Source organism: Sorex fumeus, unplaced genomic scaffold, assembly GCF_029834395.1.
Source record: "Sorex fumeus unplaced genomic scaffold, SorFum_2.1 ptg000030l, whole genome shotgun sequence".
Taxonomy (NCBI): Eukaryota; Metazoa; Chordata; class Mammalia; order Eulipotyphla; family Soricidae; genus Sorex; species Sorex fumeus.
The window spans coordinates 15,885,908-15,900,984 of NW_026606087.1; the positions used below are offsets into that span (position 1 = coordinate 15,885,908).

General features: G+C 43.6%; 2 protein-coding genes across 2 annotated transcripts in view; one reads left to right on the plus strand and one right to left on the minus strand.

Moving 5' to 3' along the window:
* Positions 1–7,993: 7,993 nt before the first annotated feature.
* LOC130025491 (olfactory receptor 52E8-like) lies at positions 7,994–8,944 on the plus strand. The gene has a single exon (XM_056116425.1). The coding sequence runs from the start codon at positions 7,994–7,996 to the stop codon at positions 8,942–8,944; it is 951 nt and encodes a 316-aa protein (XP_055972400.1).
* Positions 8,945–12,081: 3,137 nt separating this feature from the next.
* RRM1 (ribonucleotide reductase catalytic subunit M1) overlaps positions 12,082–15,077 on the minus strand; it is a 57,463-nt gene continuing 54,467 nt past the window's right edge. The window contains exons 18-19 of the mRNA XM_056115925.1: positions 14,349–14,537; positions 12,082–12,430 (exon numbers count right to left, since the gene is read on the minus strand). Coding sequence (XP_055971900.1) covers positions 12,242–12,430; positions 14,349–14,537 — 378 coding nt within the window. The 3' untranslated portion in view covers positions 12,082–12,241. The remainder of the gene's footprint in view (positions 12,431–14,348; positions 14,538–15,077) is intronic.

The following is a 15,077-nucleotide window of genomic DNA, read 5'->3' on the forward strand; positions in this document are numbered from 1 at the left end:
AAGCAGGGTTCAATCCTGGCACCCCACACACTGCCAGGACTGATCCATTAGCAAAGAGCCAGGAGTAATCCCTCACTACTGCCAGATGTGGCCCAAAAAGAAACAAGCAGAAGCAAACCTTGAAATCAGAATTTCAGAGACCAAATAAATATGCCGTCTCCCATAATCTTCCCCACCTCCACCTCTCCCCTTTTTATTGTTTGTTGACAGGCCTTGCACGCTTACACTGTGGGACCTACTCACACTTGACCATGTGTACCTGGCTGCTCTCCATCATACTGAGTCCCTGGGTCCTCCCCCTTATTCTTCCAGGTGCTCCTCTGCCTACACAACAAGCTATGCTCAGGCACCGCCTGGGTTCCTATGGTGGCTCTGAGCTTGGAGTCAACAAACCAGAACTATAGACATACCTTGATGATTGCGTTTCACTGTATTGAGCATCAAGGGCGCAGACTTTCTTTGATGGAAGGTTTGCTGTGACACTGAGTTGAACAAGTCAAGCAGCACCACTCTCCCACCAATCTCCACACTTGTTTCAGTGTCATGTCTGGGTAGTTCTTGAGATATTTCTAACTTATCCAGTTTTGTGTCATCCCGCATCTTAGTCTATGGTTAATGGTTTTTTTATGTTACGATTTTCATTATCAAAGGGCTCCCCAAACATGCCCATGTAAGATGGGAAATTTGACTGAGCAATGTGTGCTCTGACTATACTCCTCATTGGCTGTCCCCAACCCTGCCCTCTCTCCCTAGTCTCTAAAGCACAGGATTGAAATTAAACCAGTTAAGAACCCTACAATGGCCTCTACCCTCTAAGTGGTCAAGTTAAAGGAAGAGTCTAAATCTCTCACTTTATTTAGATACATTCATATGTACATCCATATATATATATATATATATGTATATATTGCTGCTTTTTGAAGTTAAGAAAATTTTTATAATAGTGTTAGAGTAACATTTATGATCTTGATGTACAGTTACCACAGTCACTGAAGTGTCCAATACCCTCCACCTCTGTCCTCCAGTTACTCCTAGCCCACCTCCCCCACCCTCTGCTCTTACTTGGTAATCTCAGTTTTGTGATTCAAGGCCAAGGGTTTGTCATCATTTGTTACTGTCCAGTCCCTTCTTTAGTTTCCATATATAACACAGATGAGTGAAATCATCCAGTACTTTTCCTTTTCCCTTGACTTACTTTACTTGGCAAGATACCCTCCAGTTCCATTCACATTTCAGTCAAGCTCATGACTTTTATCTTTCCTTGCAACTATATAGTACTCTACTGTGCACACAGAATGCAGCCCAAAAAGAAACAATGAGGGTTTAACCATTAAACAATGAATCTTTAACCATTCATCTGTCAATGGACTTTGAGTTGTTTCCAAATCCTGCCTATTCTACTAAGTTCTGCAATGAACAAATATCTGAATACATATCTTTGAATTAATGTTTTGCTTTTAGGGATAGATTGCAAGAAATGAGACTGTGGAGTCATATGGAAGACCTATTTGTACTATTAGAGTTTTGGCAGGGGTGTGTACTAGGCAGTGCTCAGGACTTTTTCCTGGCTCTGCAATCAGGGATCACTCTTGGCAAGCTTGGGGGACCATATGAGGTTCCGGGGATCAAACTTGGGTCAGCTGCACAGAAAAAAAATCACCCTACCCACTGTACTACTGCTCCAGCACTGGCTCCTATTCTTAATTTTTGAAGAGGCTTCCAAACTGTTCTCCATACTGGGACCTGAGCAATAGTACAACAGGTAAGGCATTTGCCTTGCATGTGGTCTACCCAGGTTCAATCCCCGGTATCCCATCATCCTATCATCCCCTGAGCACTGCCAGGAGTAATTCCTGAGTGCAGAGCCAGGAGTAACCCTTGAGCATCACCAGGTGTGACTCAAAAAAAAAATAAGGCAAACTGTTCTCCATAGAGACTAAAGCAGAAAACATTCCCACCAACAGTAAATGAGGGCTTCTTTAGTCTCCACATCCCCAATAACCCTCGTTGTTTCCAGTCTTTTTGATACCTGCTGTTCTCACTGGTTGTGTAACATCACTTTTAAAATCCAATGCTAGAAATGATTAACCTTAATGAGGAAGACATGTAGAAAACTAAGACAAGTCAAGTGTTAAGCTGCTGGCTTGCTCTTTAAGTCTGCATGCTCTTTCAAACTCTTATCTTACTTGTTTCTATGTCTGAATATTGTTTATTTGACAGCACAGCGGTAGGGCGTTTGCCTTGCACGCAGCCAACATGGCTGACCCGAGTTCGATTCCTCCGCCCCTCTCGGAGAGCCCGGCAAGCTACCGAGAGTATCTCGCCCGCACGGCAGAGCCTGGCAAGCTCCCCGTGATGTATTCGATATGCCAGACACAGTAACAACAAAGTCTCCAGTGGAGACATTACTGGGCCCGCTCGAGCAATTCGATGAACAACGGGAGGACTGTGACCGTCACCATGACCACTCTGGAAAAGCCCATGTTCTTTTTTGAACATGTATTTTCTTTCTTTCCCCTCACATCTTTCTAAATAAGTTCTGTTCAGTAAAAAATTATCTTGCTTTTGCTCCTTGATCCAGTTTTCTAAACTGTGAATATAAGGAAAGGAAATTAAAAATAATACTTCAGAGGACTAGAGTGATAGAGCAGTGGCTCAGGTGTTTGCCTTACATGTGGTTGAACTGATTCAATTCCCAGCATCACAAATGATGCCCTGAGCACCACCAGGTTTAATTCCTGAGTACAGAGCCAGGAGTGACCACTGAGCAACACTGAATGTAACCCCCTCCCCCCAAAAAAGTAATATTTCAGGGGCAGAGAGATAGCTCAATGGGTCGAGTGCGCGCTTTGCATGGGGGAGATTCAGGTTCAATCCCCAGCACTGTGTGTTTCCCTGAGCACCACCATGAGCAAACCCAAGCACAGAACTAGGAAAAGCCCCTGATCATCACCAAGGGTGGCCCCCAAACAACAAAGAAGTAATACTCCAGTACACAATTTTATTTCTGACTCAGAAAATGTTTTAGTGGTCTGGATAAATCAAACTAGGCATAACAGTTCCTTTAAGTCAAATCTAAAGCAGACTCTAACTGTCTTTAATTTTGTGAAGTCTAAGAGAAGTTAAGAAGTTACAGAAGAAAAGTTAGAAGCTAGCAGAGGCTGGGTCGTGAGTTCAAGAAATCATCTCCATAATATTGAATACAAGATGAAGTCTCAAATACTGATGTAGAAGTTGCAGCAAGTTGTTCATATTTAGCTAATATTATCAATAAAGACAGCTACACAAACAATAAATGTTCGAAGTAAAGAAAACCCCATAATGGAAGACGATGCCACCTAGCACTTTCATCGTTAGGCGAGAAATCAGTGAGTGATGGAAGAACTCAAAGGACAAGCTCACTCTCATGTTAGGGGCTAAGAGAGCCTATGACTTTGAGCTGAAGCCAATGTTCATTATCATTCTGAAAATGCTAAGGTCCTTAAGAATTATGCTAAATCCACTCTACCTACACCCTGTAAATAGAACAATAAAGCCTGAAAAGCAGAGTGTGCTCTCAAATGGCTTACTGAGTCTTTTACCCCATTGTTAAAATATACTGCCCAGAAAAAGATCTACCTCTCAGGGCCAAATGTGGTTCAAATGATAGAAAACATGCCTTGCATGTGTAAGGGGCCATGCAGTGCCATTTGCTCAAACCCAGCAATGGTCCCTAAGCACCACGGGGCATGGCCCTCAAAAGAACAATAGGAATGACAAACTATTACTTTCATTGACAAACTATTACTCTCAAGGCAACTGGCAATGCCAGAGGTCTGGTGAAGATAAACAAGATGAATGCTGCTTTCATGCCTGCTAGCACAAAGCCTATTCTGCAGCCCATAGCTCAAGAAATTAATTCAAGTCTTATCATTTGACAAAAGCAATTCAAAAGGCTATAGGTGCCATATATAATGTTTCTTCCAATGAATCTGAATAAAATAAATTAAAAGCTGCCTGCAAAGGATTCGCCATTCTAAATGCCTTTTCGAACTTTGAAATTCTTGTCAGGAAGCCAAAACTGGACGGCAAGAGAAGTTTGGAGAAAGGAGATTCTAATCCTAATGAATGGCTTAGAGGGATTTAAGACCAGTGGAGGACATGGCTACAGATAGGGTGGAATATCTAGAGAGAGAACTAGAATTATAAAAAAAATCTAAAGATGGATTGCAATAATCTTGTCATCAAACTTCAAGGGATGAGGAGTTGCTTCCATGGATGAGCAAAGAAAGCGATTTCTAGAGATGGAATGTGGTCCTTGTAAAGATACTGAGAACACCGCTGAAATAAACACAGAGGATTTAGAACACTGTGCAAATAGCTTGCAAAGCTGCTGCAGGACTTGAGAGGACTGACTCTGATATTAAAAGAAGTTCTAGTGTAGGTAAATGTTATCATAGAGCACAGAGAAATCTTCTGTGAAAAGAAGCATCAATGGCTGTAGCAAACCTCATTGTCTATTTCAAGAACTTGCCAGGACCACCCCTACCTTCCATGACTACCACCTGATCCATTAGTCATCGTCAGCATTGAGACCAGACCCTCCACTAGGAAGAATATGACTCACTGAAGGTTCAGATGATGGTGAGAAATTTTAGCAATAAAATATTTTCTAATGAAGGTATGTACATTAGTTGTTTGGAGATATGCTGCTACCTATTTAGTAGAAGACAGTTCAGTATAACCATAACTTTTTTTTTAGAGGGGCTTAGGGCCACACCCAGTGGTGCTCAGGGCTTACTCCTGGCTTTGTGCTCAGGGGGGTCATATGAGGTGATGGGGATTGAACCCGGCCAGCCACATGTAAGGCTAGTATCCCACCCACTGTTGTATCTTTCCAGCTCAGGAAATGCAAACTTTGAAAATATGTGTAGTTATCTATTCAGATATTTACTGCTGAGTAAAACAATGGGAGGAGATGAAAGGCAATAGTTCGATAAGTTATCTCTCCTGGTGGACAGGGGAGGAATATATAGGATGCCAGGGATCAAATCCCAGTCAGCGCATGCAAGGCAAGCATCCTATCTACTGTGTTATTGTTCTGATCCCATAAACATGTTAATTTCATAAGCACTAGAAAACCAAAATGTTCATGTGACTGGCTTATTGCAGTGTAGGGTATTCCACGCCTCTGGAATCTACCTGCTATATCTCCAAGATGTGCTATATTATGCTGCCTTCCCTCCTACTCTCCTGGAATTTACATTCTTTATTATTATTATTATTATTATTATTATTATTATTAGCCCGGCAAGCTACCGAGAGTATTCGATATGCCAGACACAGTAACAACAAATTCTCCAATGGAGACATTACTGGGCCCACTCGAGCAAATCGACGATCAACGGGAGGGCCTTTACCTTACCTTTTATTATTATTAGGATAGTGGGAAGCTTTGGAGTCATACCTAACAGTGTTCAGGGGCCACTCGTGGCAATCCTTGAGGGATCATGCAATGCTGGGGACTGAACTTGAACCTCCTGCACAATAAGATACAGACCACACTTTGAGTAATCTCTTCAGCCCAGAATGTACATTATTATATATATTATAAAATATGCTATTTATGGGCTGGAGCAACAGCACAGCGGTAGGGCGTTTGCTTTGCACGCAGCCAACTTGGCCGACCCGAGTTCGAGTCCTCTGCCCCTCTCGGAGAGCCTGGCAAGCTACCGAGAGTATCTCGCCCGCACGGCAGAGCCTGGCAAGCTCCCCGTGACGTATTCGATATGCCAAACACAGTAACAACAAAGTCTCCAAAGGAGACGTTACTGGGCCCGCTCGAGCAAATCGATGAACAACAGGAGGACAGTGACAGTGACAGTGATGTTATTTATAGTATATAATATATATTATTAAATCACCAGGAGATACACAGTTGCAAAGGTTTTCATGATTGAGCTTCAGCCATACAATATTCCATTACCCGTTCCTTCATCAGGTATATTTTTCCACCACCAAAGTCCCCAGTTTTCCTCCCCCACCCATCAGCCTGTCTTTATGACAGGCACTTTCCTTTTCTTCTCTCTCTCTCTCTCTCTTCTTTCTCTCCCCTCTCTTCCCTACCCCTCTTGGCACTATGGTACTATAGTTTGCTATACAGGTACTGAAAGGTTATTACGTTTGTCCCTTTACCAACCTTCAACACTCAGTTCTTATCCAGAGCAATAATATTCAACTATTTTTGTCACAGTGATCTCTTCTCTATCCTAGCTTTCCTCTCCCTACCACCATTTGTACCATTTGTGACAAGCATCCAACTGTGGATCATTCCTCTTGGCCCTTGTTTCCACTGTCCTTGGATATTAGTCTCATACTATTTTTTTTATATCCCACAAATGAATGTAATCATTCTGTATCTGTATGTCTGTCCCTCTCCCTCTGACTCATTTCACTCAGCATGATAACCTCCATGTCCATCCATTTATACATGAATTTTATGACATTTTTTTTCCTGGTGACTGCATAGTATTCCACTGTGTAGATGTACCAGTTTTTTTTTTAACCAATCGTCTATTCTCAGGCACTCAAGCTGTTTCCTGATTCTGACTCTTGTGAATAGTGCTGCACTGACCAGATGTACATTTTTAAAGGGAAACATTAGAGATCACCATCCATAGACAACCAAGAGCAGAATCAAGGCCAGGCAAGAGCCCCACAGTCAGTCTATAGAGATTTTTTAAAAAGACCACCTCTGTGACCTTGTCTTTATATCCAAGACCAAGAATTTCCCACCAGAAATGTCCCTCAGTCCTTGCCGCAGTATGGCCCAGGCTGTTCAGGCTGTTGTTCTGTATCTCCTCTCCACTACCAGCCCTAAAATCCTTCCCAGCCTACTGGACCAAAGGTTTCTCATAAACTTACTTCTCCTTTTCTTATACTTTCACCTCTGGTCCTTCACTTTTTCCCCCCACTTTACTATTACACCTGCTCCTCCCACAATCTTTTTTTTTCTCCTGGGTTACTGGGTGGAGATACGAGAGCACAGCTCCCAGAGGTGCTTGGCCAACCGTGCAGTACAGATCAAACCCAGGTTTCCAGCATGCAAAGCATGTGCTCCAGCCCATGAGCTATCCTCTTGCAGATCCTCCCATTTTTTTGACTCTTTTACTCAGAAATAAGTACCCAGAACAGGTAAATTCACATATTTTCAAAGTTTACATTTCTGGGGCTGAAAAGACAGTACAGCAGGTGGGGACTTGCCCTGCATGTAGCTGACCTCGGTTCAATTCCCAGCTCCACCTGTTCCCTCCATGGGGCTACCCTAGGTGCAAACCCTGAGCACAAAGTCAGGGGTAAGCCCTGAGAACTGCTAGGGTAGTCCCCCAAAACTTTATATTCATTCCTCAAACATTAAGGGCGAGTTCCCAGAGGGCAAGAAATTTCTTGTTCATCTTTACAGCTCCCTTAACAGCTGGCATAATATCTGTTATCCAAATGAATATATATGTATTATATATATATATATATACATATATATATATGGCAGGAGCAATAGAACAGTGGTAGGGCGCTTGTCTTGCACAATCTAACTCATATATATATATATATATATATATATATCACCGTCACCGTCCTCCCATTGTTCATCGATTTGCTCGAGCAGGCCCAGTAACATCTCCATTTTGAGACTTGTTGTTACTGTGTTTGGCATATTGAATACGTCACAGGTAGCTTGCCAGGCTTTGCCGTGCAGGCAAGATACTCTCAGTAGCTTGCCGGGCTCTCCGAGAGGGGCGGAGGAATCAAACCTGGCTCAGCCGGGCTGGCTGTGCACAAGGCAAATGCCTTACCACTGAGCTATCGCTCCAGCCTTTATATATATATACATATATTTCATCACAAACCCTCAGACCCTAAAATAGAAGAAAGCTTGCTTCCATTCACTATTTTGTTCTAACCATCTGAACCTTCCCTTCTCCCCCATCCCCAGGTCATCCCAGGGCAAAGGCTAATGGGTGAGAATGGAAGTACCAGCAGCTTCAACAGTTCCTACACCAACTTCTTCCTGGTGGGCTTCCCTGGGCTGAGAGAATGGCGGCCCCTCCTGGTGCTGCCTCTCACTTTCCTCTACGTGTCCATCATCTCTGCCAATGCCCTAATCATCCACACGGTGGCCGCCCAGCGGAGCCTGCATCAGCCCATGTACGTGCTCATTGCCCTGCTCCTGGCTGTCAACATCTGTGCTGCCACGGCCATAATGCCCAAAATGCTGGAAGGGTTTGTGCACTATGCTAACCCCATATCGCTGCAAGGCTGCCTCACCCAGATGTTCTTTATCTACTTCACCCTCCTTCTAGACTACAACCTCCTGCTGGCCATGGCCCTAGACCGCTATGTGGCCATTTGCCATCCACTCCGCTACACAGACCTGATGACCTCCCGTTTGCTGAGCATCCTGGCTATTCTTGCCCTAACCCGGAGCCTGGGAGTGGCAGTGCCCTTGGTGGTGCTGACCTCACAAGCTCAATTCTGCCGGACAGCTGTCATCCGACACTTCACCTGTGAGTACATTGCGCTACTGAGCATAGCATGTGGAGACTTGACCTTTAACAACCGGTTGGGGCTGGCCATGAGGCTGATCACTGTGACCTTCGACCTAACCCTGCTAGGAAGCTCCTACACCCGCATCATCTATGCTGCCTTCCAGATATCTTCTGGGGGAGCCCGTGCCAAGGCCTTGAACACATGTGGCTCCCACATACTGGTCATCCTCACCATTTACCTCTCTGGTCTCTCGACTTCCATCGTCTTCCGGGTGGCCAAATCTGTGTCTCAGGATGTCCAGAACTTGCTCAGTGCCATCTATTTGCTTCTCCCTGGAGCCCTGAATCCTGTCATTTATGGAGTGAGGACCAGGGAGATTCGGCAACATATAGAGAAGTTGCTGCACCACCGCAAGTAATCCACCCAGAAGGTAGTGGAGAAGTCAGAGGCTTCGGAATGTGTGGGGGTGGAGGGGGGCGGGGGCGGGGAGAGAACCTTGCAAGGGTGAGTGACACTTGGGAAGCTGGAGCCGGGATCTCTGGGAAGCAGCAGTGTGCAGGCTGGGATACCCTAAAGAGATTATGGATCAGCGTTTGCTGAGGTGGATCAACTGCTGCTTCATTCCTAGAATGCTGTCGTCGCTCCGGTAATAAAATGACTTTTACCCCTTTATGATTTTGTTTTCTTTCCTCTTTTGCCTAATTCCTGAGAAAGCCCCAATAATATATGGATGAAGGGTGCGCCACCAAAAGTTATCTAAAGCAGTTGTGCAGACCACAACCTGCACTGAACATACTGGCTACGTCTTTATTTAGGGCCTGGGTCTGTCCCAAACACAGCAATGACTTGACAGACATACAAGAGAACCTTGAGACCTTTTGCTTCATCCAAACACGTCAGATGAATCCTAAGGCCGAGTCAGTGCCAAAGCTGAGTCCAGCCTGATGTCTCCAGTCTGACAGAGGCAAGGAGGTGATAGCCTGGATATCACCTGCCACTCAGGTTAAATCCTCCCTGGAGACCTCTAGGCAGAGAGACATCCAAACTGAGTCCTTTTCTGGCACCAAGTCTGGCCCAAATATGAGATTAGGTCTTAATATGGTAAGTCAGGCCACTCTGCATACTAGTGAGATTCACCTAGGAATTATCCTTTGGTGAAGTCTCAGCTCTGTCATCTAAAGCAGCGGCCTTCAACTTTTATCCACAACCCCCTTTTGATCATTTCCCTTCTGTGGCCTCCGTTCTACAAGTTGACTTCCAAGTCTTGTGCTGGGGGTTCCCACTACATGAATTTTCACCTGTGGCCCCCTTGGAATGTCCTGGGAGCAAACTGGGTACCATACGGCCCTTTGTTGAGAAGCGCGGATTTAAAGAATGTTCTTCAGGGATATTCCAGAAAGAGGCTGAGTCGCCTATACAAGAGAACCATCAGTAAACCAGATGTGTGATTTTTCCTGTCAACTGGAATTCAAAAGGAATCCTCCCTCTCCTCAGATCATAAATACAGGCAGGAAGAGAAAGGGAGCAACAGGCCTGTGAGTATTTGATCACCTCTAAATGCAATGAGTTACTTGTGCTTTAGGACCTACTTATTCATATGCACCTCCACTGGAACAGGAAACATTGCTGCATATGCCCAGTACGTGCTTTGTTAGGTAGGTAAGAAAACAGAAAACAGCCCAATTCAGATAGGGCGGCTCAGGCTGCGAGGTATTTTTTTTTTCCCTTTTGGAAAGTTGTTTGTTCATGTTTTTGAGTCACACCCATTTACTTCAGGGGTTACTTCTGGCTCTGTGTTCAGGGATCACTCTTGGGGGGAATTCGGGGATCAAACCCAGGTCAGCTGTGTGGAAGTGCCCTACCTGTTGTGCTATCTCTCCAGCCCTATTGTCTTTCTATTGTCTTTACTAAGACCAATATAAGTAGACAAGTTTCCCCTGCCCAAAATGTAAAATTATAAATACATATTAAATTTGAAAGCCACACCCAGCTATGCTCAGGGGTTATTCCTGGCTCTGCACTCAGAATCACTCCTGGCAATGCTTGGGAGACCATCTGTGGTGTCGGGGATTGAGCCCTGGTCAGCCACATGCATGCAAAGTAAACATTTTACCACTGTACTATCATCTCTCCAGCCCCCAAAGTTCACTTTCTGCAAAATGTTAATATTTTAGCAACAAAAACATAATCAAAGGAAAAAACACAGGGGTTGGAGAGATACTACAGGCAGGTATGGCACATAGTCAAATTGCGTTTGATCCCTGGCACTCCACAAGGCTGCCAAACCCTGCCAGGAGTAGTCCCTGAATGCAGAGCCAGGACACCCTGAGCACAGCTCAGTGTGACCCAAAAATGAAAATAATTTTAATGCATATATACATAAAGTTCAGGCTTAAAATGGAAATATCTAGAGAGAAGGTAGGAGGCTTATCTTGTATACAGTCAACCTGGGTTTGCTCCCAAGCATCCCTAATGGTCCCCTGAGCCCCACCAGAGTCAAGAGTAAGCCCTGAGCACTGCGGGGTGTTGCCCACCCAAAATATATAAGAAATTCTGATGTTAAATGGATAGGTCTTAAAAACACTGTTCTAGGCCAGGCACAAAAGGGCACATATATGACTCAATGTATATGAGAACTTAGAATAAGAAAATGAACAGCCAGAAAGAATTAGAGATGAAGAACTAGGGGAGAAAGAAAGGGAAGAAATGGAAGAAAAAAATGTTATACAGTTTGGGATAAGAAAGTTCTAGAAACAGTGCTGATGGTTGTATTTTATAAATGTATATAATTGAATGATGCTTAAAAATGAGTTAAACAGAGAGGAGCGATAGCACAGTGGTAGGGTGTTTGCCTTGCACGCAGCCAACATGGCCGACCCGAGTTCGATTCCTCCGCCCCTCTCGGAGAGCCCGGCAAGCTAACAAGAGTATCTCACCCGCACGGCAGAGCCTGGCAAGCCACCCGTGATGTATTCGATATGCCAGACACAGTAACAACAAAGTCTCCAATGGAGACGTTACTGGGCCCGCTCGAGCAAATCAATGATCAACGGGAGGGCCTTTACTTTACTTACAATTATATAAGGTATCTGTAAAATAAGAATCCCACAAAGCATTTTAATAATCTTCAGGGCGTGGCAAGAAGGAAACTGGGGACACCGGTGGTGGGAAATGTACACGGGTGAAAGGACAGGTATTGGGACATTGTATGACTGATACCCAATCATGAGCAACTTTGTAATTATACTGCAGTGATTCAATTAAAAAATTGATTTTTAGGGGCTGGAGAGATAGCACAGCGGGTAGGGCGTTTGCCTTGCACGCAGCCGACCCAGGTTCGATTCCCAGCATCCCATATGGTCCCCTGAGCACTGCCAGGAATGAGTGCATCGCCGCGTATGACCCAAAAAGCAAAAAAAAAAAAAAAAATTTTTCAAAATCTATCTTCAAATTTCCTCCATGAACTCTCAAACATTAAGAGGGGTTTTCAAAATTTAACCTCTGTATAAAAAGAAATGACAAAATTAGTCTCACACAACCACTTAGAAATAATGATCTTTATTTCAGGATGACTCATTTAATAGAGGCCATTTGGTTTCCCAATAAAATGGTGTCAGAGGAGCAAGGAAACCTACGTCTGTCACCACTTTATGGAAACCTACTCCACCTATCTACACTGAAAGGCAGCCTGACTCTCAGGCTGTTGAGTCCTTTCTCAGGACCCACACATCAAACACTCATCCCTGTTCTCCAATGAGCAAACCATAGCTGCTGTATTTCTTTCTTTCTCTTCTTCCTCTTTTGACGTCTTTTCTTTTTCTTTCAGCTTCTCCTTATTTAGAGTGAACTGAATCGGATTAGCTGCGGGTCTGGTCCTTAAGTAATACATCCCAGTCTTCAAACCCTGTAAGGGAAGAAAAAAAATCAGAAATCTAGATTTTCAAGACCAGTGTATTTTCAGGGGTTGGAGAGATAGTACGGCGGATACAGCATGTGCCTTTCAGGTGGCCAACCCATGTTTAAGCCCTGACACCACATAATCTCCCCCAAGCACCACCTCGAGTAATCAGAGCCAGGAGTAAGCCCTTAGTACCATGGAGTGTGCCTCCCACCACCCCCTCAAAAAAAAAAAACCCAATAATTAGAAAATAAAAATCTCATAGACCAAATCAAACTTTTTAAACTTGGAATTCTATTTTCTCTAGAAATCTTATCAAAAATACTTAGAAAAAGTGGATCAGTTTTACTCTTCATCCCTAGAGAGGCCTATTGCTTTCGAACTGCCAAATACTGCAGCCAGAGTGATAGTACAGCAGATGTGCTTCCTTGCATGTGATCGACCTGGGTTCAATCCCTGGTATCTTATATGGTTGTCTCAGAACCACCAGGAGTGATTCCTGAGTGCAGAGCCATGAGTAATACCTGAGCACCACCAGGTCTAACCCCCTCTCCCCCAATACAGAAATAAATTAGAAATGTCAAATGTTTCTATTTCATTTTATGGTTTATACATATAACTTTAAGACTACATAAAACATATTACCCTAGATTATAAGTATTTAAAACATTTGACTCTGTTCTACTATAACAACAACAACAACAACAAAAAGAATAGATTATCTTGTAACCAGAATCTCCACTCCTGACAGATTTTTGATAAATGCTTATTAATAACTCCATAATTTATATAAATAAACAGTACATTACCAGGGAATATGAATACAAAGATTTTATAGTTGGCAAAGACTAAGTCATTTAATTTAAGTGGCAAAATATCGTATTTTTTGTTTTTGGGCCACTCCGAGTAGTGTTCAAGGCCTATTCCTGGCTCAGCGCTTAGCAATTCCCAGCAGTGCGAGGGAACCCATGCAGTGTCAAGAGCTGATTCTCATCCTACAAGTTATTTCCCCAGCCCCAAAATGGGATGTTTCTAAACAACGAGCTGAAATATGTAGAGTCTGGTTTTAGAAATGGTGACAGTACACAAAACACAGAGCACGAATACCAGTAGAAAGTTGGTTCAGAATACAGGCAAGTGTGGTCAGAGAGATATTACAGGAGGTTACGAACTTGCCATGCAGACAGTGGCTATGGTTTGATCCCTGGCAACACATAGGGTGCCCAGAGCACTGCTAGTAGTAAGCCTTGAGCCCTGCCAATTCTCACCTCCCAGCCCTGTATTTGCTCTTCTCACCCCTACCAGAGAGTGAGAGTACAGGAGGTAAAATAATTGCTGTGTACAAGGTCAACGCTGGCTCAATCCCTGGCACTGCACATGGACATCACAAGCAATGCCAGGGGTCACTCCTGAGCAAAGCCAGTAATAGCTCAAGGACACCACATGGATTGCCCTTCAATCTCCGACGCCCCCAAATAAGATAGTAGTGGTAGAATAAGAGAAATATAATTAAGAAACAATATAAAGGAACAACGAGCATAACCTCAGTGATTGCACTGAGAGCCATGGGAGAATCATAGGAATCCAACAAATCAAACTCCTAAAAGAATTAAGAAAATTCATCTGGTCTGGTACAAAAGCCAAAGACTGCAGCCAGACAGACAGTAGAGCAGGTAAGGCTGACCATGCAGGTGGTCGATCTATTTTGACTCCTGGCACCACATATGGTACCCCGAGCTCTGCCAGATATGACCTTCAACCCCCTCCCCTTAGCCCCCCCCCAAATTAAGCCATGCATTGATTTTTAACATAATAGATTTAAAGTAAAAGAACATTTAGGTTGCAATATCGAACAAGATAGAAAACTGCTCCAATTCCAAACTATCCTATGTCAGCAGTTAAGTCCTGCGATTCCGCTACTAACCTGCTTCCAGCCATAGAAGTGCATACTAGTGAGTTTGCCATAGTTCGGCTCAGCAATATGGATGTTCAAAGACTGGCTTTGATCAATGAAAGCTCCTCTGTCAGCTGCCATCTTGAGAACTGTTTTCTGTGATATTTCCCAGACGGTCTTATAAAGTTGTTTCAGGTCATCAGGAATTTCTGGTATACTCTGAAGAAGGAAAATCAAATATATTATTGTACTGTACTCCATTACAAGAAAGCAGTGATTAACAAATCTGCACGTATTTCTATTTCCTGCCAGATCTGACCTACCACTCAGTATCATACAGTACGGTTTTCTGCCAGATTTCTCAAGAATTGCTCACCTCTGGCTTAGAAATTACAATAAAAACTCTATTCAACCAACAAAATGTCCATCTGTTGAAAATGGCTTAAGGCCTATCCATAATTGTTTTACGGCCAAAGCACTCTAATGAACCGGTAAGAGACCAAAAAAAGAAGGAAAAAAAAGGAAGGAAAATTCAGAACTAAGCAGCAATAACTAACCCTAAGTTCTAAAGACAACTTAAATCATCAGAGCTATAGTTCACAGGGACATGATCAAGGGAAGCAATAAAACACTCGTTATAAACAGGAGTAAGCCCTAAGCACCGCTGGGTTGATCCCCCCCCAAAACACTGGTGCCTTGCTTTCATCACCAAACATTCTGATTATGATCATTCAGCACGGGTAAAACCTAAGCTTCAGT

Coding starts and splice junctions, on each gene's coding strand:
- LOC130025491 (XM_056116425.1), top strand. CDS start 7,994: ATGGGTGAGAATGGAAGTACCAGCAGCTTCAACAGTTCCTACACCAAC.